Here is a 27,064-nt window from a genome sequence, read left to right on the forward strand (position 1 = left end):
CAGAATAGCAATACTGGAAACTGCTTGATGGAATAATACATAAAATAAGGCAAAGGCAACTACTCACATACAGCAGACTGATGTGGTACACACATACAGACGGAAAGCGTTCACTAGCATTCGAGCTCTGGCTCTTTTTCTTGTAGAAAGTGCATACACTCAAACAAACTACCACACAGACATCTAAATACACACTACCACAGCTGCAGTGAGACTATGTCATTGAGTGTCACCACAGCTAAGGTGGTGTGCTCACACACACTTACAAAGAGTGTGTGTGTGTGTGTGTGTGTGTGTGTGTGTGTGTGTGTGTGTGTGTGTGTGTGTGCGCGCGTGCGTGTGTGTACACACTTTCCACTATAAAAAGCTCAAAAGCTAGTGAACACTGTTCTGCTACATGTGCATGTGCCACATGTCATTCTGCTGTAGGGGGTAGTTGCCTTTGGGCTGTTTTATAATGATAGAATAACTGAGTATAAAATATGTGGTAATTGCATATACAAGCAATTACATCTTTCACACTGTTTGAATTTAACATCAACTGTGATAGAACTGTTGTTCACGAAAGCAGCAAAGTATTCAGGTCCGCAAAGTACGTACAAATAGAAATTTCATGTGGAATCAACAGTATTACATGCAATTTTTTTTTTTTTTTGGGGGGGGGGGGGGGGGGGACAAATTCCTAATGATAAAGGAGGAGGAGGAGGAGGAGGAGGAGGAGCTGGTGGTGGTATCACTAACAGAACTGAATGTAATGTTCAACTCCTTTATGTCTTTGATGTTCTTTAAGCAGGGCTCTATTCTTGATGCAATCACACTTTATCTGTCAGACAAAATACATCAATTAATATTGAACAAAAAGTTATCTTATTAGAAGTTAAGTTTCCTCTAAAATGAAAAGGAAATAAAATGCTTTGTACATGCTAAATAAATTTTAAATTGGAAACTGTAGTAACAATACTTCTTTATTCAACAGAAACACTGCCCTTAATAAAATACCACTTTTCACATTTTTGGGATTTGACTCAGTGTCAAAAAGATGCAGTGCCAGCCCCATCAAGCAAAGAGTGTGCCTGGAATAAGTGGCACATTCCCTGATCAAAAATTTCTGCAGAGTATATACCACTAGTTGTGACAAACTAGAAATGTACGTATCCAACACAATAAAGAGTGACTGAACAGTACAGTAACTGCTTGTACAGTAGTATCGCAAATGAAGATTTTGCTTTTTCAAATAAATTGAGGTGTTCGGTATTTAATCCCAAGCTGTCTGTGTTTCTTACACATTGGCATTCTTTATAGGGAAGCAGAAAAAATGCCAACTACTAAAGATTATTGTCACTATTATATTTCTGCCTTATGCCAAGTACCAAAATAGCTTCCAATATTTCATACCCCAGTATAACATGGCACTGTGTTTCCCCTCAACAGGCACACAATTCACTTGGCAACACTGCATTGCATATTTGTACACATTTCAACAACAAATTGACATTGCACAATTCATTCCATTTTCTTTTAAAAAGTGAATAAATAAATAATGATATACACAGGTGAAATCACAGTGAGGGACAAAATAACCAATAACATAACATCTAATTACACGACACACACACACACACACACACACACACACACAGCTTCTCACTTCCGTGATAAAAGCATATAAGTACTGAAAACAATTACAAAAACCCTGTATCATTAAACACTGCTCCACTGAACAATTCTGGAGAGCACGTTTTCTTTTGTTGCAGTTAACTATCTGTCACTGACTGTTACAGCAATACTGTTTATTTCAAACTGCAACAATTTCATACACAATATCAGAAGGCCTCCTCTGATGGCTCAGTTCCAAAATAACGGTCACCAAAATTGCCAATACCAGGAACAACATAAAATTTTTCATTAATTTCTTTATCCAAAGCAGATGTGACTATACGGACATGGGGGAACGCATATGCTATAGAATGAACACCTGTAACAACAAATACAACATTAAAACTGTTGCAATGTACATTTTAAGATGTTTATGTCATCTGTTTTAACATCACATTTAAGATGTTTATGTCATCTGTTTTAACATCACATTTAAGCTGTAAATAATTTACACTGAAGAACAACAATGTGAAAACTGTGTCAAAGTAATCTTGATGAAGCAGGGTGACTAAGTTGTTTTTTTAATAGTATTCAGAAGACAATTCACAAACACTTCTACATCATGCACGCACGCGTGCGTGCATGCGCACACACTACCACTGTCTCTGTACTTCCATGCAGGTTAGTCACTCAAGGCTGTCACTTTTGTAGTCCCTCTCCAAATATGCCAAGGGTCCACTGAGGCCTTCATAGGCCTAAATTGTCCTCCCAAGCTTGTCCAAAACCAGGGCTGCTGTGCCTTGTCTTTCCGGTCACCTACCACATCCAACATACCCACTGTCCAACCACGAAAGAGCCCTCTTCTCAAGACAGTACCAATCATATCTGCACAAACTGAATCACTTTCTCTGCCAGGGTTCTGACTACATCTTGTCATGCCCTGAAATGAGGAATATCCTGTCCACTATCCTTTCCACCCCTCTTAATATACCAGGTGTACCGGTATGAAATGAGCGTTAAGATACATATATATCGATAGGGAACATTTGTTGTGAACGAGCCTTATTTTTTTTTTTGGTTGGTATGACATCTGCCAAAGATATTTAGTATACATCTAGTCAAGGAACAAACAACATCATATGTTTTCATCGTGTTAACAATGTCGAATTTTGTACCAGAAAGTGATGATTTGCGGAAAGCATTAATTTGTTTTCATTTGAAAAAAAGTGCTGCAGAGTCGCATCGAATGCTTGTCGAGGCATATGGTGATCATGGTCTATTAGAAGCAACATGCAAAAGATGGTTTCAATGGTTCAGAAATAATGATTTTGATGTAAGAAATTAAGAACTTGGAAGACCACCAAAGAAGTTCGAAGATGCCGAATTGCAAGCAATATTGGATGAAGATGATACTTTGAGTCAGAAGCAAATGGCAGCAATGCTAAATGTTGCACAACAAACAATTTCTGACCGTTTGAAAGCTATGGGAAAGATCCAAAAGAGTGGAAAATGGGTGCAATGTGAGTTGAATGAAAGACAGATGGAAAACCGAAAAACCATTTGTAAAATTTTGCTGCAAAGACATGAAAGAAAATCAACTTTGCATCGAATTGTTACTGGCGATGAAAAATGGATTTATTTTAAGAATCCTAAACGGGAAAAATCATGGGTTAATCCAGGACAACCATCAACATCGACTGCAAAACCAGACCAATTTGGCAAGAAGACAATGCTCTGTGTTTGGTGGGATCAGAGAGGTGTGGTGTATTATGAGCTTCTAAAACCCAATGAAACTGTGCATACTAATCACTACAGACAGCAAATGATCAATCTGAACTATGCATTGATCAAAAAAAGACCAGAATGGGCCAGAAGACATGGCAAAGTAATTTTTTTACACGACAATGCACCTGCACACAAAGCAAAACTGGTTCAGGATACAGTCAAAACACTTTGCTGGGAGCTGCTACCCCACCCGCCGTATTCACCAGACTTGGCCCCTTCCGACTACCATTTGTTTTCATCAATGGGACACGCACTGGCTGAGGAACACTTCGATTCCTACGAAGAAGTCGAAAATTGTGTGTCTGATTGGTTTGCTTAAAAAGACTAACATTTCTATTGTCGTGGTGTCCATAAATTGCCAGAAAGGTGGTCAAAATGTATAGAAAGCAATGGTCAGTACTTTGAATAAAATTTTTTTAATTTTCAATTCAAAATTAGTGTTTCATTTTCACAAAAAACAACGCTCATTTCATAACTGTACACCTGGTAATTTACTACTGCCCAATGAACCTACCAAATATCCTTATCAATCCCTGCTTCCAACCCCTTGGTCCATGGCTCTGCAATAAACAGATGCAGGACCTGTCCCATACACCCTTCCACTACCACCTACTGAAGTCTTATCACAAGCCTCTCCTACTCTATCAAAGGCAGAACTATTTGTGAAAGTAGACGTGTGATCTACAAACTTACCTGCAACAACAAATAGCATTTTAAACTGCATTATATTGGCAGAGAGAATAGTGAGATAAGTAAAATAAAATCCCTGTTACAAAACATATCATGCATTGAACTTCTCTACTGCATGGAAGAACAGACACCATTACTGATCCCTCAGCCATATGTATACATGATGAAATGGAATAAATTCTGACATTGGCCACAATTGGGCACTTTAGTGAATTCAATGGTGACAAGTGAAAATTTGTGCTAGACCTGGCCTCTCATCCAGATTTCCCGTTTTAAGGGTGCAATCATTTCAACCACTGAGCATGCTTTCCGTATCTCCCAAATTCCCAACTTGTCACACATTATTTACATAGTGTGCCCTCTCCAATGTAAACAGTACTTGCTGCATCACACTGGATTCTGACAACAGAGTGCATCTGCACCGGAACAATCTTAATGGCCATCAAGCCATATATATTTACACGTGAGATGTGTGTTCTGTATACATGCAGCTGAGTGGTCAAGAGTGGTGTCTGTTCTTTCAAAAGTGGGACACTGCTATTCAGATCACTTCAGTGTGGATGCACACACTCTTCTGAACTCTTGCGGGAATCCGGCATGATGAAGTATGATGGATGGGAGGCGCTACATAAGTAGTGTGCAACAGGTTGGGAATTTAGGAGTAAAGTGTGCTTGGATAAGTGAAGTGGTTAGGCGACCATTAGTGTGAAGTGGGAAATCCAGGTTTAAGTCCCAGTCTGGAACAAATTTTCACTCCATCACTGAATTCATTTCAGTGTCCAACTGTGGCCTATATCAGAAATTATTTAATTTCATCAAGAAAGTAAATGTTCCATGGAAATTAGAAAATAAATTTAGTTTGCTCACATATCTTTTTATTCTGATCTTTCATAGTCACTGCTTTCAGAACTGGAATTGTCAAATGTGGGTGCCAGACTGATGATTATCAATTTCATTATTTCTCTGGAACAACTTCTTTTCAATAATCTTCTTCCTGTTGATTGTCACTTATGTACTCAAGCTTCCAACTAGCAATGGGGATTTTGTCTACTGCCTCATGGATCAGTTTTACAGTGTCAGCTACTTTAAACGTAGAATTTCTGTTAGTCATGTATCTCTTCAATGGTATGCAGGATTATAAAGGCAATAATGAGGAGGTACTACTCATTTTATGACCATGTTGCAGAGCTACGAAATGAATTTTGTATCGTTTACCACTGCCATTTGAAACCTTCACGAGGTCCAGCAGCTCTGCTCTTGTTTGTGTTTCAATATGTGATACGCCATTACTGCCCTGTCATGAAACTATATCACCTTTTCTTATTTTTGTAGTGGGAGGCCTGGCAAGAACTACAGAGTGATATAGCTTTCACTGACCATAATGACACAGCCTGGATCCAAATAAGGCAACAGCTGATTCTGAAATCATTCTCAACATGTTTCTTCTCCATTCATTTTGGCATGGCAGAGATTGTTTTTGATTTTGCTCTGAATATTAGTTTACTTTCTTTCCACAAGAATTTCAAGCTGCCCTGTCCATCTGTTTGCCAAAGACAATTTCTAGTGTGGATTTAATTTTCCCAAGTCTCACCCTAATAATACTTCACGCATTGTTCTTAGAAATGTCATCACAGGAGCAGCATCAGTCACTGGATTTTACATGTTTAAATTTGATGTTTACCAATATTCTCTGCACTGATATTGCACTGCCTTCAAACCCAGCTGCTACAGGCATAACAGCGCGCAATTTCACTGCCATAGTGAACTCCCCTCTCAACTGAAGTCGCTGATTTCTATTACCCACCTAGGCATGCTATGTTTCTTTCCTGGAGACAAACTCCTCTTTTCAAATTGCCTGCTGAGACAATTTGGCCTCCTGCACAATGCGCCTGACAGCTCGTAAATCACTATCACCACAGACCACTGCACTGCATTCCTGCCTCTTGGCAAGCCTGCAGACCAACTCATCTGAATCTGCTACACATTTTACGAACAACAGCACTTTAAAAATAAGTTTTCTCATCTGTTTGTGAAACACAGTGTTGTCTACGGGTATCAGCTATTAAGACAAAACTCACAGAATACCACAGGTATCACTCAGTTTTGCACATGTGAAATACTGCAGAATGCTCAAATATGATGGAGACTTGGACGGCATAGAGTGAGTGCACAGCCCCACAACTCTGTAACTAGCAGTCCATCCTGTCCCCACTGTGTCCCTGCAGCACAGCCTCTTCAGCCATCCCTGTCCTTACCCTGCTGTACCTCTCCCTCCCTGCCCAATGCTGCCTCCTTACCCTTACCACCACCACCCCCCCCCCCCCACACTCTCGCAAATTACTGCCATCTTCAGGTAACGCAGCAGTTCACGGTTGGGTCCCAGCTCTGGAGACAGTGGTCGTGTGTGTATAAGTTGTGTTTCTATGAATTTGTTTACCACTTCACAGGGCCTTTTTTTGAAAGCTTAAATGTTTAGCAGGCCTTTTCATTGTGCCTGCTTCTGATTCAGTGTCCCCTCTATGTGGTAAGGAGCAGTCTATCCTTTCCGTATTGTTATTGCATTCTGGACTCTTCACTATTTGAACAATAATAGAAACATTATAGCACAAAATCTGAAACACGCAAATTAATTTTTATTAAGTTACAGCATTTTCAACACTGCCATATGGTTCTGGAACTTTGACCATTCCAAAAATCAGAACAAAATTTTTGCTGTTAAAATTTTGCAGTTCCTAAGGACTGTCAAAAGATCATCTCTAAGATAGCATCCTAAACACAGGAGAAGAATTAAATGTAAAGCTAAGGATAAATTAGATCTCAGTAAAAAAAAAACAAAAAAAACATGTCAGCTACAGCATTTACAAAAGATGGAGTAAGGGACACTGCCTTATATAATCTCCAAAACCAGATAAGCAAATAAGGCAGGACATGCACTGAATCATGAAACTAGTACAGGGTGGAAGTCTTGATCTTGGAAAGTTACAAAGGTCAAAGATACTTTTCTTCTGCACACATTGTTTGTTTCATTTGAGTATTCTCCTAACAAAGAACAGAGACAAATCATTTAGCAGCAGAATCAAAAAGTAAGGCATGCTACTTAAGAGACGACGAAAGTAAATAATTACTACTATACCAACAATGTAGGAAAAGATAGATTGCTACTTACCATAAAGAAGGCATGGCAAGTTGCAGACAGGCATGATTAAAAGACACTATAATTACTAGTATACCCTTACTACATAACAGTCACAAGCTAAATATCCATGGATTTTTTTTTTCTGTGTTATTAAATTGACTTCTACAGAGACATTCATTTTCAGCCAATATTTCTGAAAGAAAATTTTACCACAACTATTGGACTACCTTAAATGCTAACTTTTTTGGCGGTGTACACCAGTGTTTAATTTAACTGAACTTACTGAAAATGTAATACATACAGCCTAATCATTTCACTAAAATACTTCAATGGTTACTGCAAATGCTACCTGATTCTGCCATTAGCAATGACACCAGGAGGATATTTTCTTCAGGAACATCATGATCCAGAAGAACTCTGATCGCCATCATAGCTGCTGCACCTGTAGCTACTGTGGCATCCATTAATATTACTTTGTAATCCTTTATATCCTTTGGAAGTCTCAGGTAGTACAACTGGTAAAAAAAAGAGAACTCTGCATAAATTCGTGCCAAGATGAATGGAAACAAGCTGGTCAAATAGATAAGGCACATTGGAAACAATGCATTCACATCAAACCTATCATCAAACTGCAAGCACATTTATTAATCTGACTGACTTCTTCCAAATATGCAACACACAGTACATTGGTGCACATGCTGCAACATTTTCCACTTTCACGCAAACTGAAAATGTATAATTAAACAGGGGAAACAACATCTTTAACGAACACCTACATATAGAAAAATCAAACAAAAACATGGGTTCTGATTTTCATTTCTTAACCATGTTTTCCAAATTCAGAAATACACATATATATTTCTCAACTACATCATAAACAATACACATACCAATATAAAATATGTATTCAAATTTGTAGTTTGGAATAGGTAGAAAACATTACTGTAGTTAACAACAGAACAGTGGGAAATGTGGTAGACCTCTAACAGTGGGAAGGGCTCGTTTGAGCCCTAATGAGATTTGCATTAAAAACCTGTAACATGATTAAAATAATACACGCATTTTTTTCCATTCATCTGTATGATACGTACACATTTCAATAAAGCTTTACGTCAAAGTTCTAACATTTTTAGATTGCTGCTTTGCATACAAAACTTCGCATGACCACTCAGATGTGTTACCAAGTTCTGAAGTTCCTAACATTTCTTTATTTACTTCAGTTGCTTTTTCTTAACACTGAAATCAAACTTTGTGCAGATTATTAACACTTTTCATACTCATTTTCTGCAAGCAACTTTTTCCATTTCTCAATGTCGTCGTCCATCTTTATCCTTTGCACACATTTGCCCTGGCACTTCTGTTGCTTTACTGATTTGTTCAGTTCTACAGTTGCTCCTTCATTTGATTAGCTTTCTTGTTGTCCTCTTGCTCTTTGTTGCTTCCCATTTACGAGTTCATTTACTAGACGAAGAATGAACACTTCCCTGCAGCTTATTCTTGGTTATTTGATTGCAGAATATTCATACCTTTATTGCTGACATGTCTAGGATATTATAAAAAGATATGCATTGGGCATCTCCTTGGTAAGATTTTTGATGTGCAGCAACATGTACGCTGCGTACTTTCATATTACGAAAGTATAAATTCGAATTCCACCAAACACCACATGTTTCTTTGCGAACCATTGTAATCGAGACTGCAATGCGCTTTTGTAAGCCAGTCATCGCCCATGTCACGTGATCACGCCAGCCGATGACAGCGGTTATTCGGACCACTAGACACGTGGTCTAGTCAGCTAATAGTAACATTACTGTTAAGTAGCAAGGATACACAAACAGGAAATGTTAATGTATTAAATTAATATACATAGTGTTGCTACAAGAAAAGCAAAGCTTTCACATATAATATTGTGTCTCTAAGGTTAATAAGCTGCAAGAGAAGCTAAGCTTTCACATATAAAGTTGATATTTTTTGCGCGTGTTACACTTCAGGATATATCAAACAAATGTGCCAGTAAAATTTTTAGCCGAGTCCAGTGACTTGGTCTCAAAGTTTTCCATAAATAAATTAGCTACCGCTGAGGAGAGAGAGCTTCCCGTAGCACTACATCAATTTGCTCGTAATAACGACATGAATGTCTGATCTTCTGGGCTCGAAATACTTCTAAATGGCTAGTCATCAAATGCACTGTGATTTAAGAAATTCATCGTACATTCTCGCACATAGTTCAACTTGCGTAAAAGGAAATTTACTTTGAAAGTAACGCTTTTCAAACCAACATTTGCAATATTTTCCGGTGACCTGTTAGAAATAGGTTCATTTCAATAGTCGTCATAGCGCCAGATAACAGGCGCCACCGTGCTTTGGCAGTTGCTATGACGCAGGAAGCCCGTATGTTCATACATGTAAAACATTAGAAGATCTTACATTATGTCATAAAAGAAGAGACACATCAGAGGATACTCCAAGAGCATCGGAATTTCGTGAACCATATTAAAATTGCACATGTAAAGTGCATACTTAAAGAGCACATTCGTATGTCCAGATTCCCAATGAAGTAGGTCTCTACCTATTTTCTTGGAGTACCAGTACTGTATTAATTTATTTTTGATTCTTTATTATGGCATAATGCCATCCATGCTAGAAGATGAAAACGTGCACTTGAAATGCAGCGAGCAGTTGAAATTAGCCAATAGTGTGGAACTAAATACTTTGTTTCAAACACATCAACTGCCTCAGCGTAAGAGATTAATAAAAACCAAATTTCTTTAGAAAACCGACAAAAACAACTACATTGTTCTACAAGGCGATTAATGCATGGCTGTCAGAAAAGTGGAAATAAAATAAAATCTGGAACTATTAACGTATATTAACCTTCCGTAATTATCTGAACATATTTTAATTCACTTGATAGCTCCCGGCCACAGAAATCCATTTTGTTTTCATTTGACATGAGAGCAGTAAACGAAGAGGAAACAGCAAAATCACTAAATGTAAACACGGGTCACGCGGAGACTACAAACTTCCCCACTACAACTCAGACTGCTCTGTGCATCAGCCTCGGATCTGCAATATTTCTGAACCGGGGGAATACTAAGATAGTGGCATCCCCCTCCCAGCCCCCCTCCATCGTGAGTTTGAGATACGTCAAAAATTTTAAAAATTGAATTTTCAAAACTATGTTCATTTTGTAGCGCACATCTTTCTGAAGAGTCTGATACATAAAACATATATGTTCGAGGAAATGTAAGACATGTTATTTGGTCTTAAGTGTGCCAGAGTGCAATGCCGCCCCGCTTCACACACCATTCTTCTATCCACATCACTGTATTTCGCTCCATGGAATAGAAACGTGTATATTTTGTACTGGATGCCATCAAACTACATTCACGCCAGTGGAAATTAAAATGTCCTGTGCTGCCTCTCCTGCTCCCAGTTGCCTGGTTCGACATCTTGCCCCCTCTTTTTAAAAGATCTTGCAATTATTACTGGATGGGATTATTTGTAATCGAGAGAACAAGAACTCTTTAGAAAATTTGCACTCTTTATTGCCTGTTAGCTAATAACTTTGTTAGGGTGACAAAATTAAATATAGGATACATAAAACCAGTAAAGACAAGAGACAAGCAATACAGTACACACTTCTTCAACCCTTAGCTCCTAGCATTGTTTTCTTTCTAATCTTGCTACAGCTTTACATGGCGTGCTTTCCTTTCTGCAACAGAATCTATTACCTCATCGAAGTTCATCAAACATTTTGCTACATGAAAAATCGAAATATCATTATCTAATACTGCGTAAGCTGTTAATACAAATAGTACCCAAGACTGGTATGGTTTCTCAATACGATTACATCTATTTTGTCACTGTCTGCTGGATAAAACAAAATAGGTCTTTCTAACACTGCAGAAATTGTAACACACACCAAATAAATGAGACTATTTTGGCACAAATGGTCATTTTTATAACACAACAGAATATAATTCACGAAGACCAACATAAAATGCCTATTAGGCCTACTACAACCAAAAAGTAGTATGTTAGAAAATAGTTTCATGTTTCATTCATACACTCCAGTTTCTCGAGCATGAGATCGAAAAGTAGTAGTACGAGATTTTTATATAAATTTAGAATCGTCATACTCTTCCATAATTTGTGTGATATCCCTGTTTCCTCTCCTTCCTCGTTCTAATAAACAGTGCTGTCATCACTAATTCTAGAACTATTCCTGCCTTTGTCAAAACTTATTCGCCAGTTAACTCCACTAACCCTGCCAGAATCACCGGTTTAGTTATCCCTAATCATTCTCCAGTTAGGCGTTGTTATGTTCGTACAAACCATTTTCCGCACTACTTCCAGAACAGAACTTACGCGGCTGCTAGATGGGGACTGTACAACTGGCGCTTACTAGTGTAGCAATCTGCCCAAAAATTTTTCTGGCAAAATTTCATTTTCCTGAATACACCGAGAAGACAAAACTTGATCTTTCTTACCTGTTATTCCTGTCAGTCGTTTATTTCCACTCTGGTAGTCTGACTCTATGGATTTCCCTAGTAATTACAAGAACGCTGATCATTCGCAAACCCAAACGACATAGTCAGACAGCGATTGGCGTTCAGTCATTCGGCTCTACTCCACTCAGCTTGTATAGCCCGGTCCCCTAAGCCTGCATAAAGTTTATTTCTAGACGCAACGAGGATTCCCACGACAGACATCACGTACATAATGCACGCATTCAAAAACAACTTATGTTTTTTTTTTTCTTTCTTTTCTTTTACTATAGGACCAAACTGCTGATGTCATCGGTTCCTAGGCTTACACACTACTTTAATCTAACTTAAACTAACTTACGCTAAGGACAACACATACACATGTCAGAGGAAGGATCCGAACCTCCAACAGGGGTGGGGGGTGGTGGGATGGGGGGATAGGGGGGAGGGGGGGGGGGGGGAGCCACGTGAACCGTGGCAAGTCGCCTCAGACCCCACACAGCTACTACCCCGCGCGGCTTATTATTCATTCAGAAATCAACTTACAGAGTGTTTTCAAAAATCAACAGTGATGCGCAACAAAATCATATGAGTAATCTATAGACCAACATGCGCTGGATGCTAAGTGCTTTGTGAAACAAGCTTTTTTTTCTCCTCAAGAATATAAATTTGGTGCCCCCTCCCCCCCACCCTCCCTCATAGATCCGGGCCTGCTGCGCCTGCGTGAACCTGGCATCTTGGGCGCGGCAGTAAAATTTTTCCTGGTAGCATCTAGCTGCTGGTTGCAACTGCTTACACAGCCATCAGCGACACTTCTGTAGCCAGAAACAGGAGAAGCTACTACACATACGCCACTCAACTGCGCATGCACATGACCCCGCTCGTAACTGCTAAGACTAATCTAGTGTAAACAGTTGTGACGTCACACTCATCAGAGGCAATTTGTTGTTATCAAGCATTGCATAGTCTTCCTAAAGCCTCTTAACACGTTTTGCTGTTGGCAAACATTTGTATGAGCACTGTGTTTTGCTGTTGTATATGGCACATTTCCTTTGCAATTTATGTTTTTTTTCTCATTCACGTTTCATTGTTGCAGTATTATTCTGCAGTAGTGGGAACAGTAATATCCTTTGTTAAAGTATCGATTCTTACCAGTCAATATTACAAAAATTTAACTGCAAACTAAAAATTCCCCGAATTCTATAAAATTCCCAAGTTTTTCCCGGTTTTCTCCCGGATGAAAAAATTCCTGGGTTTTTCCCAGATCTCCCGATTGTCGCGGGTTGTAAACACCCTGACCTTAACTGAATATTTGTGAATCATTTGAATGATGTGTACACCACACTTTGTAACATTGTAAAAATTAACAGTTCCTGGCTGCTGCTTTCCTTCTTCACTGACTGCTACTTCAGGATGAAGTGTGCCAAGAATAATGACAGCCTTATTCTTTTTCACCAGCAGCACTGTCAGGATGCATACAGGTTTACCAGTCTTTTTCAAGATTATGATGGAATATAAGTCAGAATTGTCGCTCTTCATCCACTTGGGGACTTTTGGGCAAATCTTTCTCATTGTTATCATTAACAATGTTTTCTTCTGTTGAAGTTTCTGGCTAGCTGAAGAGATGTGAAGTTATCTATTGTCACATTCCCACATTCCCTTCTTGATTTATAGATGGCTCCATCAGACAAGGAATTATGCACTCTTCTAATGGCTGGTCATGTGGTAGGCCTCTTTCATTACCAATATAAAGGAAGCCATTGCAAATGTACTAGAATACCACAGCTCGGAACGACATTTCATCAAAACAGTGGACTCTGATATGTTCACAAGCTCTGTCTGTTGTCATTGTATCCCTGATAAAATTAGGTCCTCAAGAATGTGATGAAATGTCACGCAAGGAAATGCCTTTAGCCCAGAGGGCACCTCTGGCATACAGGATACCAATCATTGTCTCAAAATCCTTCAATGATATGGTACAAGTGATATTTTTTATTTCATTCCAAGCATTTGATCCTGATAAGCATGGTATGACCATCCCAGTGAAGAACACACTCCTTGAGAATTTAGACACAAAAGTGACGCCAGCAGAGCATTTGATACATACAAAAATGGTATTGCTGACACACTGTAATGTTTATAAACCTCCACCACAGAAATGACCCTCACGTGTTTTATCCAAGGCTTAACACCCAGCAGTGTACACCAGCGATTTTAATTCTCACTACACTCTGGGCTATCCAAGATCTACAGCTGTAGGCATTACATTAACTGACTGGGCAGACAGCCAGAACCTACACCTCCTGTTCAAACCAAAGGATCGAGTGACCTTTAAATCAAATGTGTGAGGCACAACTCTGATACCTGATCTTACCTTTTCCATATGCAGATCCACCCCATGCAAGCTACAAGGATCATCAAGGCATTCCCAAGGAGCCAACACTTCTTGGTATTTTACAGGTTGGACAATCAATCCCAAACATAAAAGCCAGCCCAGTTATTGCAAAAATAAAAGTTGACATGTCTTTTGCCCCCTTCACTGATCTAGGTTAAGCTACAAAATAAAGTCAACAGATCCAAACATGTTTTATTCAATAAATATGAACTCCATCTTCCCAAAAAGATGATATACTAATCACATACATTCTAGTTTGTATAAAGACAAAATAAAATGTATGTTTAATGTGAAGAAAAAAAAAATTAAGAATCCAAAATAAGAAATTCTGTTCAGAATAATAAATGTTTGAAACACTGGCAATGTGTTCAGTATAACAAATGTAATGGCAGTTCTAGTGGTTTTTACCTTGAGCCAATACACAGGTATGTGCAACAACAGTCATGGCTGTGCTAATTTCAGAGAAAGTGACTGCTTTCTTTTTGCATAGCTCATAGTATAAGACAGTACAGGCAGGGGGTTTATGTGCAGCAACTTGCCTTCCCACAGCACCTCACATTTGCTCTATAGCAGCACGTAAGACTGGAGAATGAACTACGTACAGAAATGTTTGTTAGATCCAATTATCAACTATTGATCCTGTAAAGTGATTTATACAAACATCTGAAACAACACTGGACACAACTAGTGCAGCCATATTGTTGTCTGAGCATTTGTCTGTTCAGTTGGCATGAATCCATGCCAGCACGAGGTCAGTGTTGTTCCCACTAAAAAAAAAAAAAAAAAAAAATCCCACGAGTTGTGAAGTGCAGCCAGTAATAAGGCTTTTGTTCGCAAAAAACCATAAACCAAATGAAATTTAATGGCAACTGTGTGAAGTGTGCAGAAACAATGTAATCACTGAAGATGGAATGTACCAATGGTGCATTAGGTTTAAAGTGGTTGAAGTAACGTTCACAATGAAGAGCGAGGTGGATGACCAAGCACTGTGACTGATAAACTGGTTGTGAAAATCTACAAGACGATTCAAGATTCAAGAAAAACAATGTCAGAATTCTTGTTTAATTTTCCACAAATTTCATGTTGCATCAAATCACTGCACAAAAGCTAGACCATGACAAATTTTGTGCAACATAGGTACCAAAAATCTTGACTCAAGAACCAGCAAATGGATGTGTCATTGACATTTCTGGATTCTCACAAAAAAAGAGAGAGACTCATTAAGTGATTGAATCTTAACTGGAGACAAGACTTTGGTCAAACATGAGGGGCAGGGAGGAGGAGGGGGAGGGGGAGACTGTGGTGACTGTCTTTGGGACAGGAAATGTGTGCTTCTTGATTTTCTTGAGTTTGGCACGAAAATAAACTGTGAGGTATTGTCAAACTTTGGGAAAGTTCAGAATTCAGAATATGCCTACAGGAAACCTGAGTTTCAAAATTTTGTTTTTGCATGCCAATGCTTGACCACCCGTGGCAAATCACAATCAGGAAGTACTTGATGCTTTCAAGTAGGTGTTTCCTCACCTGCTGTACAGTCTGGAACTTGCTGTCAAAAATAAAAGGAAATTTTTATTAACACCTTATCGCCCGCACGTCTCATACAAATTTATTCGCTTGGCGCCAGCAGTGCTAAGTCAGATTACTTGTCTTGTCACCAGGCGCTTTTCACCTTTTCGTTGATGACAAGCTTCAAACACATTGACTTTTGCGCGCTTTAATTTTCTGGAAATCCTCTATTTTGCCGTATCATTCCACAAACTCTAATTTTCTTTTCAAGTAACTTCTCTGCGAGTTAACAATTACCCATGCAGAGGTGATGCCACTTTCCATCAGAAGGTGTCAATAGTTCCATCACTGTTTTTGCTGAAGGCTGTCCAGCGCCGGAACATATCTTGAATGAGGAAATGTATCCCGTACTCTAATCACACAGCATCCGAACGAGTATGCGATATTTTGCAATTTTCGACAGATTGTGAACTTTAAAATTTAACCATCCATGCCACGGTATCATTCCTTCATCAATTGAGATGTTTTGAATTGATTAAATGTTTCTTTAAACTTTTTGGAAAATTAATCAATTATGAATTGCACTTTGACAAGCAGGTTGGCACTATTCAGTTTATTGTTGCTGTCGGAAAAAATGTAAAAATGATAATATTTGTCTGAATTGGTTGCGGGACATCGTTTTGCCAAATATCTCTGTGTCTATCAACGGACTCATTGACCAATAAGCATTAATCCTTGCTTTTTTTTTTTTACAATTCCCATAAGGATAGCAAGCCCAAACCATTTTCTAAGTTCAGGTCCCGTAACATCGGGAAATTTGGCATTTTTTTAAATCCAGTTTCCTTCTACTGCAATTTTGACTGTAGTACTTTTTGGTTTCATTGCTAATATATTCAATGAGATCGTTCCCAATACATAATCATACAATATACCCTCGACACTCTGTGTATCTTTGGGAAATATGTTTGGACTTTGGGATCCTTCAAATTTATTATCGAAGTCTGACCACTGTGCACTGTCTTCTTCGTCTGATTCAGTTGGCAATCATAGCGTTCGCCGAATTCTTCTTGGACGTATTTCACTATCTTCCTATGATTCTGCTTCACTTTCATTTTTTTGATATCCAATGTCTTCTTTCCAATCGGCCAAGTCGTCCAGAACATCAGACGTCCGCGCATTCATCATAAATAATCCTATTGTCTTTTTCGTCCGTCATGATAAAAGGGCACAAGTACTTATAAAAAGAAAACACTTGTTGATGTGGGTAACTTATTGTTACCTAAACAAAACACCAACAAAATGCAAAGGATACTAACGTGCTGTCGCCAGCCACTGCGCAATACTATGCAGACAACACCACTGTTGTATCGCCGGCCATTTACCCCTATTTCGCGCACGACACCACTGTGGTGTCACCGGATGGCACAGTGTTAATATCATTTTGAAAGTCCAGAAGGTGGTATCAGAACCTATGAGCAACATGTTCAAACCACCAGCAATGACAAATGGCAACAGTGAAAGAACAAGACTAGGTTTTTTCCAAGTGCGTCACCATAAAACCAAAAAACATGTGTGTTATACCAAATTCATAATCTATGTTCCACTGTGAAATGCATTTGGATGTGAATCAAATGAAAGTAAAAAGAACAACATACACTATGGGATGCAAAATATCTGGACACCCCCAAAAACATACGTTTTTCATATTCATTGCAACATGCTGCCACCTACTGCCAGGCACTCCATATCAGCGACCTCAGTAGTCATTAGACATCGTGAGAGAGCAGAATGGGGCGCTCTGCGGAACTCACGGACTTCAAACGTGGTCAGGTAACTGGGTTTCACTTGTGTCATACGTCTGTACATGAGATTTCCACACTCCTAGATAAAGGTCCACAGTTTCCAATGTGATAGTGAAGTGGAAATGTGAGGGGACATGAACAGCACAAAAGCTTACAGGTCGACCTCATCTGTTGACTGACCGACCGCCGACAGTTGAAGAGGGTCGTAGTGTATAATAGGCAGACATCTATCCAGACCATCAAACAGGAATTCCAAACTGCATCAGGATCCATTGCACGTACTATGACTAGTTAGGCAGGAGGTGAGAGAACTTTGATTTTTTGCTCGAGCTGTTGCTCGTAAGCCACACATCACGTTGGTAAATGCAAAACAATGCCTCGCTTGGTTAAGGAGCGTGAACACTGGACGATTGAACAGCGGAAAAACTGTTGTGTGGAGTGACAAATCACAGTACACAATGTGGTGATCCGATGGAAGGGTGTGGGTATGGCGAACGCCCAGTGAATGTCATCTGCCAACATATGTACTGCCAACAGCATAATTTGGAGGCTGTGGTGGTATTAAGGTGTGGTTGTGTTTTTTATGGAGGGGACTTGCACCCCTTGTTGTTTTGTGTGGCACTGTCACAGCACAGGCCTACATTGATGTTTTCTGCCCCTTCTTGCTTACCACTGTTGAAGAGCAATTCGAGGACGGTGATTGCATCTCTCAACATGATCAAGCACCTGTTCATATTGCACGGCCTGTGGCGGAGTTGTTATACGACAAAAACATCCCTGTAATGGTCTGGCCTCCACAGAGTCCTGACCAGAGTCCTACAGAATACCTTTGGGTTGTTTTGGGCTGCTGACTTCATGCCAGGCTTCACCGACCGACATTGATACCTCTCCTCAGCAGCTCTCTGTGAAGAATGGGCTGCCGTTCCCCAAGAAACCTCCCAGCACCTGACTGAACGTATGCCTGTGAGAGTGGAAGGTGTCATCAAGGCTAAGAGTGGGCCAACACCATACTGAATTCCAGCATTAGCGATGGAGGGCATAACGAACTTTTAAGTCATTTTCAGCCAGGTGTCCGGATACTTTTGATCACATAGTGTATGTAAGCGCATGCCATGTAATGTTATCCCAAGAACACGCATTTCATTAAACAACATATTTTTCAGAACCCAACACATGTAATTTTAACACAAACCTCAGGTTCTCCAGTGTTCAGATTTGTCTGTATCAGTATTTTTCCTATTCGGATGTCTTTACAAACATCACAGACGGCTTGTTCCATCGTTTCACCAGCTCTCAAAATTGATACTCCACATATCTTTTCAGTAGCACTCTTTTTACCAGTATATTGTGTTCCTTGTGGTGTCTCAACTATATGCTCCTGAAATGCAAAGAGTAAAATTTTATTTCACTACCAGATTTTGAATTAAGTCAAATCAATTAAACTCGCCAACCTCTATTTAGGGTATATTTCTCTATAATCACTTAAAGTTGGTCTCAGAATTCATACAAAACTCTAAAACTAATAAACCTACGTATATTTTATCAGCAGCAAATTAATATGTGATGGGATACCCAATCACAATTGGGTATTTTTTTCTAACTAGCAGCAGAATGCTAGTTTCAATTTCTCCACTACTGTCCCTGAAAGAACATTCAGGCATCTTCATCCTTTAAAAAAAAGGATTAAATCCCAAGTGGTAAAGTTCAGTAAAAAGGCAAGTTGTTATAGTTCGTCTTTGATGAAACAGCACTATAAAGCGCCTGAAACAAAAACCCCTTGAAAAATTGAAGATAGCAGCACTATAGTTCCTATAATACACTCCTGACTACATTCAGTAATGTTCCACCACTCTGGGTGTTGATAACCAGCAAATATGATTAAATGACAAAATTAAGAGTAAATAATAGTCTTAGTTTGCAGTTTTATATATATCACACACATCACGGTGGTTTGAAAAGTTCTCGGAATCACTACGAGGGGTCAGCATTAGCGCAACAAGTTGTTCACGTGAATTCATTGGTCTGTTGCCTGGAAACATGTGCCACGTCAGTGCCCTTGGGATAGAGCTGTGGTGGTAATGTGGCTCTGTTGTTCCCGCATAGTGATTTGAGAAGATGGGGGGGGGGGGGGGGGGAGGGTTTTTTTTTTTTGTGGTTTTAGGGCGCACAACTTCAATGGTCATTAGCGCCCTGACTAAGAATGCACCGCGAGGCACAAGTTGACAACAACAACTAAAAGGGAAAACACGATAAAAGACAGACTGACAGGCATAGGATTAAAAAACAGCATCGTCAAATGTCCTTAGCGAGGTTTGTCAAATTGATAAAACGAAGAACACGAGCAGCTGCTCGTGGGTCATCCGCTAAAATGGCATCGAAAGTATTTGGCAGGTTAAGATCGAGGCGCAGTGTGTTAAGATCTGGGCAGGACATTAAAATGTGTCTAACCGTCAGCAAGTGCCCACATGGGCAGAACGGCGCCGGCGCAGCCGTCAGCAGATGGCGATGGCTGAACCGGCAGTGTCCAATTCTTAACCGGGCTAAAACGACCTCCTCCCGCCGAGAAGGGCGTGAGGAGGACGTCCAAGCCACGGGAAGAGGTTTTAAGGCCCGAAGCTTGTTGTCGGTAAGTGCAGCCCAATCGGCATGCCACAGCGACACAATGTGCCGACAAATGACCCTGCTAAAATCGGACGAAGGGACACAACAAGAAGCTGTCCGAGGCTGGAGGACCGCAGCCTTGGCCGCGGCATCTGCAGCTTCGTTCCCAGGGATACCGACATGGCCAGGAACCCACATAAAGCTAACCGGAGAACCGACGTCCACCAGCTGCTGAAGAGAGCGTTGGATCTGGTGTACGAAAGGGTGAACCGGGTACGGATCACTGAGGCTCTGGATGGCGCTCAGGGAATCTGAGCAGATGACATAAGCAGAATGTCGGTGGCGGCAGATGTAAAGAACAGCCTGGTAGAGGGCAAAGAGGTCAGCTGCGAAGACCGAACAATGGCCATGGAGCCGGTATTTGAAACTGTGTGCCCCGACAATAAAGGAACACCCGACCCCGTCATTGGTCTTAGAGCCATCTGTATAAATGAAAGTCATGTTGATGAACTTCGAACGAAGTTCCAAAATACGGGAGTGGTAGACCGAACCGGGGGTTACCTCTTTTGGGAGCGAGCTGAGGTCAAGGTGAACGCGGACCTGAGCCTGGAGCCAAGATGACGTGCGGCTCTCGCCCACTCGAAAGGTTGCAGGGAGTGAAAAATTAAGGTGCTGAAGGAGGCGACGAAAGCGAACTCCAGGGGGTAGCAGGGCAGAGACATACAACCCGTATTGACGGTCAAGAGAGTCGTCAAAAAAGGAACGATAAGACGGATGGTCGGGCATTGACAGTAGCCGACAGGCATACCGACAAAGCAGTATATCGCGCTGGTAGGTGAGTGGCAATTCGCCAGCGTCAGCATGAAGACTCTCTACGGGACTGGTATAAAATGCTCCGATCGCAAGTCGTAAACCCTGATGTTGTATGGAGTTGAGGCGGCGTAAGATGGATGGCCGTGCAGAGGAGTATACGAAGCTTCCACAATCCAGCTTGGAGCGGACGATCGACCGATATAGACGAAGTAGGACGGTTCGATCCGCTCCCCACGACATACCACTGAGAACACGGAGGACATTTAAAGAACGGGTACAACGGGCGGCCAAATATGACATGTGGAGACCAGCTAAGTTTCCTGTCAAAGGTAAGGCCTAAAAATTTGGTTGTCTCCACGATTGGGAGAGCAACGGGACCGAGTCGTAAGGACGGTGGGAGAAACTCTTTGTAGCGCCAGAAGTTAATACAGACCGTCTTCTCGGCAGAAAAACGGAAGCCATTGGCGACACTCCAGGAGTAAAGACGGTCAAGAGAACGCTGAAGACAGCGCTCCAGGACACGTGTACACTGTGCGCTGCAATAGATGGTAAAATCGTCCACGAAAAGGGAGCCTGATACATCAGCTGGGAGGCAATCCATTATTGGATTGATCGCGATGGCGAAGAGAGCGACGCTCAAAACTGAGCCCTGTGGCACCCCATTCTCCTGGCGAAAGGTGTCGGACAGGACAGAACCCACACGTACCCTGAACTGTCGATCCATTAAAAAGGAACGAATAAAAAGAGGGAGGCGACCGCGAAGGCCCCATGTATGCATGGTGCGGAGAATGCCCGCCCTCCAACAGGTGTCGTAAGCCTTCTCCAAATCAAAGAACACAGCCGCGGTCGGGCGCTTCCGCAAGAAGTTATTCATAATGAAGGTCGACAAGGTAACCAGATGGTCAACAGCAGAGCGGCGCCTACGAAATCCACATTGTACATTGGTAAGTAGGCGTCGATACTCGAGCAGCCAAACCAATCGAGAGTTAACCATTCGCTCCATCACTTTACAGACACAGCTGGTAAGCGAGATAGGTCGATAACTGGAAGGCAAGTGCTTGTCCTTCCCCGGCTTAGGAATCGGGACAACAATAGACTCGCGCCAGCATGCGGGAACATGTCCCTCAATCCAGATGCGATTGTATGTACGAAGAAGAAAACCTTTACCCGCAGGAGAAAGGTTCTTCAGCATCTGAATATGAATAGAATCTGGCCCTGGAGCGGAGGACCGTGATCGGCCAAGTGCGGTTTCGAGTTCCCACATGGTGAATGGGGCATTATAACTTTCACAATTCGAGGAGCAGAAGTCAGGTGGCCTAGCCTCCTCTGCCTGTTTGCAGGGGAGGAAGGCAGGGTGGTAATGAGCGGAGCTCGAAACCTCTGCGAAAAAGCGGCCGAAGGCATTGGAGACAGCCTCAGGGGCCACAAGGACTTCATTCGTGACCTTCAAGCCAGAAACTGGGGAGTGGACCTTAGTGCCAGATAGCCGGCGCAGGCTACCCCAGACAACAGAAGAAGGAGTAAAACTGTTGAAGGTGCTTGTGAAAGCAGCCCAGCTGGCTTTCTTGCTTTCTTTAATAATACGATGACACTGAGCACGTAATCGTTTATAATTAATACAATTCGCCACTGTAGGGTGGCGTTTAAAGGTGCGTAAAGCACGTCGATGAGCACGTCAAGCGTCTCGACATGCTGCGGTCCACCAGGGGACCGGTACGCGACGTGGAGAAGAAGTAGGGTGAGGGATGGAATATTCAGCAGCAGCGAGAATGACTTCCGTGAGGTGTGCGACCTGACGATCGCAGCTTGGGAAGGTTTGATCCTGAAAGGTCGCCCTGGAAGAGAAGAGCCCCCAGTCTGCCTTGGAGATGGTCCAACCAGAGGAGCACGGAGAGGGAGTATGCTGCAGGAGATGGATAACACACGGGAAGTGGTCGCTCAAATATGTATCAGCAAGTGCATACCACTCAAACCAGCGTGCAAGTTGGGGAGTACATATAGAGAGGTCTAAATGGGAATAGGTGTGAGATGTGTCCGAAAGAAAAGTAGGGGCGCCAGTATTGAGGCAGACAAGATTGAGCTGGTTGAAAAGGTCTGCTAACAAGGAGCCCCTCGGGCAGGATGCTGGAGAGCCCCAAAGGGGATGGTGGGCATTGAAGTCTCCATTTAACAAAAATGGTGCAGGTAGCTGAGCAATAAGTTGCATCATGTCTGCCCTGGTAACGGCAGATGACGATGGAGTGTAAACGGTACAAAAGGAAAACGTAAAAGTGGGGAGAGTAATGCGGATGGCAACTGCCTGCAGGCCGGTGTGCAACGTGATGGGATCGTAGTAAATATCATCCCAGACCAGCAACATAACCCCTCCATGAGCTGGGATAGCTACCACAGGGGGTAGGTCAAAACGCACAGAGGTGTATTGTTGCAAGGCAATTTGATCGCATGTGCGTAGCTTTGTTTCCTGGAGGGCTACGACGAGCGGACGGTGCAAGCGGAGCAGCAACTTCAAGTCCTCTCGGTTGGAGCGAATGCTGCAAATATTCCAGTGAATAAGTGCCATCGTAAGAAAAGGAAGATGAGAGAAGGGGTCACCTCTAAGGCCGCTTAGGGCCTGGCTTCGAGCGAGCACTGCCGCCGCTATCAGTAGGCGGACAGTCATCATCCATGGGGTCTATAGGGTCATCGGCCATCTCGGGAGGATGGCCGGGAGGGGGAGCTTCCTCCGCCGGTGAACGGCCAGATGTATGGCTACCAGCGGTGCGGCCAGGCGAGACGGATGACGGCCTGGGGCGGCAACCGCTGGGTGGCGCAGGAGAAGAAATGCACCGTGGCGGAGAAGGAGAACTGTGCTTCCTATGCGCCTTTTTGGAAGGACGTTTGGTGGAAGTACCGGTCGAAGGCTGGGAGGTCGAGGTACGGAGGAAGTCTGCACGGGATGGTTCCTTCTTGAAGACCCGTGCATCTGACTTCGGGGTCTTCGTCTTAGCAGAAGCTGATGAAGGGGCTGGTGTCTGTGGGGTGATGGGAGGAAGAGGAGACGTCGACCGCGCGATCTTAGCACTGGCCGAACGGACGACCGTGGTGCTGAAGGTCAGATCGCATGTCTGGGTTGCTACCTCCCGGGTAGTCCGAGGAGAGGCGAGGATAGTACTGTATTTCCCCGCTGGGAGCAGCGTGGGCTTCCTACTAGCCAATAGCTTGCGAGCAGCCGAGGTGGACACTTTCTCTTTGACCCGAATTTCTTGGATACAGCGTTCTTCCTTATAGACAGGACAGTCGCGGGAGGATGCCGCATGGTCACCCTGACAGTTCACACAACGAGGAGACGGAGGTGGACAGTCACCCTCATGGGCATCCCTGCCACAAGTGACACATTTAGCCGCATTGGAACAAGACTGTCGAGTGTGATTGAAACGCTGACACTGGTAGCAGCGCGTAGGTGTCGGGACATAGGGGCGAACAGAAATAACCTCGTAGCCCGCCTTGATGCGCGATGGCAGCTTAACACTATCGAAGGTCAAGAAAAGTGTCCGGGTCGGTACAAGGTCATTGTTGACCTTTTTCATGACCCTATGGACAGCCGTCACGCCCTGCTCAGCGAGGAAAGATTGAAGCTCCTCGTCAGTCAATCCGTCGAGGGAGCTAGTATAGACTACACCACGAGACGAATTCAAAGTTCGGTGGGCCTCCACCCGGACAGGGAACGTGTACAGGAGGGTGGCCCGAAGCAGTTTTTGTGCCTGAAAGGCACTCTCAGTTTCTAGTAATAAGGTGCCGTTACGCAACCTAGTACAAGATTTGACAGATCCGGCTATGGCATCTACGCCCTTATGAATAACGAAAGGGTTGACAGAGGAAAAATCCTTTCCGTCCTCAGATCGAGAAACTACGAGGAACTGTGGGGCAGGCGGTAGTACTTTTGTCAACGTTGGCTGGTCACGTTTCCGTTTTTGGGTCGAAGTCGAGAGAGATGGAGTAGAATCCATTGCGGAGGAATCCCCCATGATTGCCAGCGTCTCCGATGGCGCGCTCCTTCCTTGTGGGGACCCTCTCAGAGGGCACTCCCGCCTTAGGTGAATGTTTACACCTCAGGTCACACCTCCCGAGAAACAGACGGAGGGACCAATCGGCATGGTCAGAAGGTATCAGCTCAGGCAATCACCCCTCCCCGGGCCTGGCCTTTACCAGGGGGTACGCGCGTGCCTTACATGTCTACCCAGGGCGGGGTCTTACGCGTTACCCCGTCACCGGCTACGCGTGCGAACGCGTGGGTCGGCCTTCAGGCACGCACAGGGAGGAAGGAAGAAGAGGAAAAAGAAGAGAGAGAGGGAGAAAGAGGACAGACTGTCTCAAACGCCGAGGCGGAGGCCAGAGAAGGCAAGGAGAAGAAGGCAATGAGAAGGCAAGGAGAAGAAAGCAATGAGAAGGCAAGGAGAAGAAGGCAATGAGAAGAAGGCAAGGAGAAGAAGGCAATGAGAAGGCAAGGAGAAGAAGGCAATGAGAAGGCAAGGAGAAGAAGGCAATGAGAAGGCAAGGAGAAGAAGGCAATGAGAAGGCAAGGAGAAGAAGGCAATGAGAAGGCAAGGAGAAAAAGGCAATGAGAAGGCAAGGAGAAGTAAAGGGAAAGAGTAAGGAAGACAGTGAGGTGGAGAAGAGCAAAGAAAGGAACCAACAAAAGGAAGGAAGAAACGAGAAGTGAAAAACCAAAAAGACCACGATTATAGGTCGTGGAACCGTCCGTCTCCGGACGCAGGCGCTAACTACCCCCGTGAGGGGGATGGACTCCTTTTAGTCGCCTCTTACGACAGGCAGGAATACCTCGGGCCTATTCTAATCCCCGGACCCGCAGGGGGGGAGCGGAGGGGGAGGAATCTAGATTCTAGTATTGATTAAGTACTTTGTAAAGAAAGGTATGAAAGCAAAGGACATTTATGCCAATTTTACAGAATACACTGGGGACTCTGCTCCTTCATATTCATCTGTTGCCAAGTGGACAAATGAATTTAAATTTGGTCAGGAGAGCTTAGATGGTGACCTGCGCAGTGGTCGGCCAAGATGTGTCACTACTACAGAAATCCTTGCAAAAGTGCACAAAATGATCATGGAGGATCGCTGATTGAAAGAGTGTGAAATTCCTCATGCTTGCCAGATGTAATCTGAAAGGGTATATCACATTTTAACTGAAGAATTAGAAATGAAAATAATTATCTGAAAGATGGATGCTGTGACTCTTGATGCTGGATCAAAAAAAACGCATGAGAATTGACATATCAGAACAATGTTTGGCCCATTTTATCAGAAAGGAACAAGATTTTTTGTACTACTTAGTGACCAACCACAGATGAAACTTTGGTACACTATTGTACCCCAGAGACAAAATAACAGTCAAAGGAGTGGGAACATGCTGATTCTCCGCCACCAAAGAAAGCAAAGACAATGCCTTTGGCTGGAACGGTCATGGCATCAAATGTTCTGGTGTCTGGGATGTGAAGGGGTTCTGTTTGAAGATTATCTCCCCACTGGGCAAAAAATTACTGGAATATACTATCCTAACCTCCTGGACAAATTGCAACAAAAGATACACGAAAAAAAGGCCAGGTTTAGCGAGGAAAAAGGTCACCTTCCATGAAGACAATGTGCACCTGCACACATGTGCCATCTTCATGGCAAATTACACAAACTAAGGTATGAATTGTTGCCACACCCACATTATTCACCTGATATGACTCCATCAGACTTCCATCTCTTCCCAAAACTGAAAATTTTTCTTGGTGGATGAAGATTAACTTCAAGCAAAGAATTGATAGACGGAGTTGACAACTACTTTGCAGGCCTGGAGGAAACTCATTTTCAAGATGGGATCAAGGGACTAGAACATCGTTGGACTAAGTGCATTAATCTACAATGAGACTACATTGAAAAATAAACCAAATTCAGTGATGTAAGTACTCTTTTCTATTCCATTCCAAGAACTTTTCAAACCACCCTCATGATCTCACAGGAACATCAGAATGAGAGCATATAGACCATCAGTTTCCCTTCTCCATACATAACTGAAGTATGACAACATGCTAAATTTGCTTGAAGTACCCTTTTGTTATGCACTGTGCAGTGACTTGTGGAGTATATATGTAAATTTGGTAGATGTTGAAGTCGCACACAGATGAATAAGATCTATGGAACTGTCTTATGCTCTTATTTTTTGTCGTGTTTGCAGGTTTTTTTCTTCTTCTTCTTCTTCTTCTTCTTC

The 27,064-nt window shown here is 42.4% G+C and overlaps 1 protein-coding gene across 2 annotated transcripts in view; it reads right to left on the reverse strand.

Moving 5' to 3' along the window:
• Positions 1-947: 947 nt before the first annotated feature.
• The window catches only part of LOC126175307 (uridine-cytidine kinase-like 1), a 112,055-nt gene continuing 85,938 nt past the window's right edge, over positions 948-27,064 (reverse strand). For both annotated transcript variants that reach the window (XM_049922011.1, XM_049922010.1), the window contains exons 9-11: positions 18,593-18,778; positions 7,557-7,722; positions 948-1,975 (exon numbers count right to left, since the gene is read on the reverse strand). In XM_049922011.1, coding sequence (XP_049777968.1) covers positions 1,824-1,975; positions 7,557-7,722; positions 18,593-18,778 — 504 coding nt within the window. In that variant the 3' untranslated portion in view covers positions 948-1,823. The remainder of the gene's footprint in view (positions 1,976-7,556; positions 7,723-18,592; positions 18,779-27,064) is intronic.

This window comes from Schistocerca cancellata, chromosome 3 (assembly GCF_023864275.1).
Source record: "Schistocerca cancellata isolate TAMUIC-IGC-003103 chromosome 3, iqSchCanc2.1, whole genome shotgun sequence".
NCBI classification, from domain to species: Eukaryota; Metazoa; Arthropoda; class Insecta; order Orthoptera; family Acrididae; genus Schistocerca; species Schistocerca cancellata.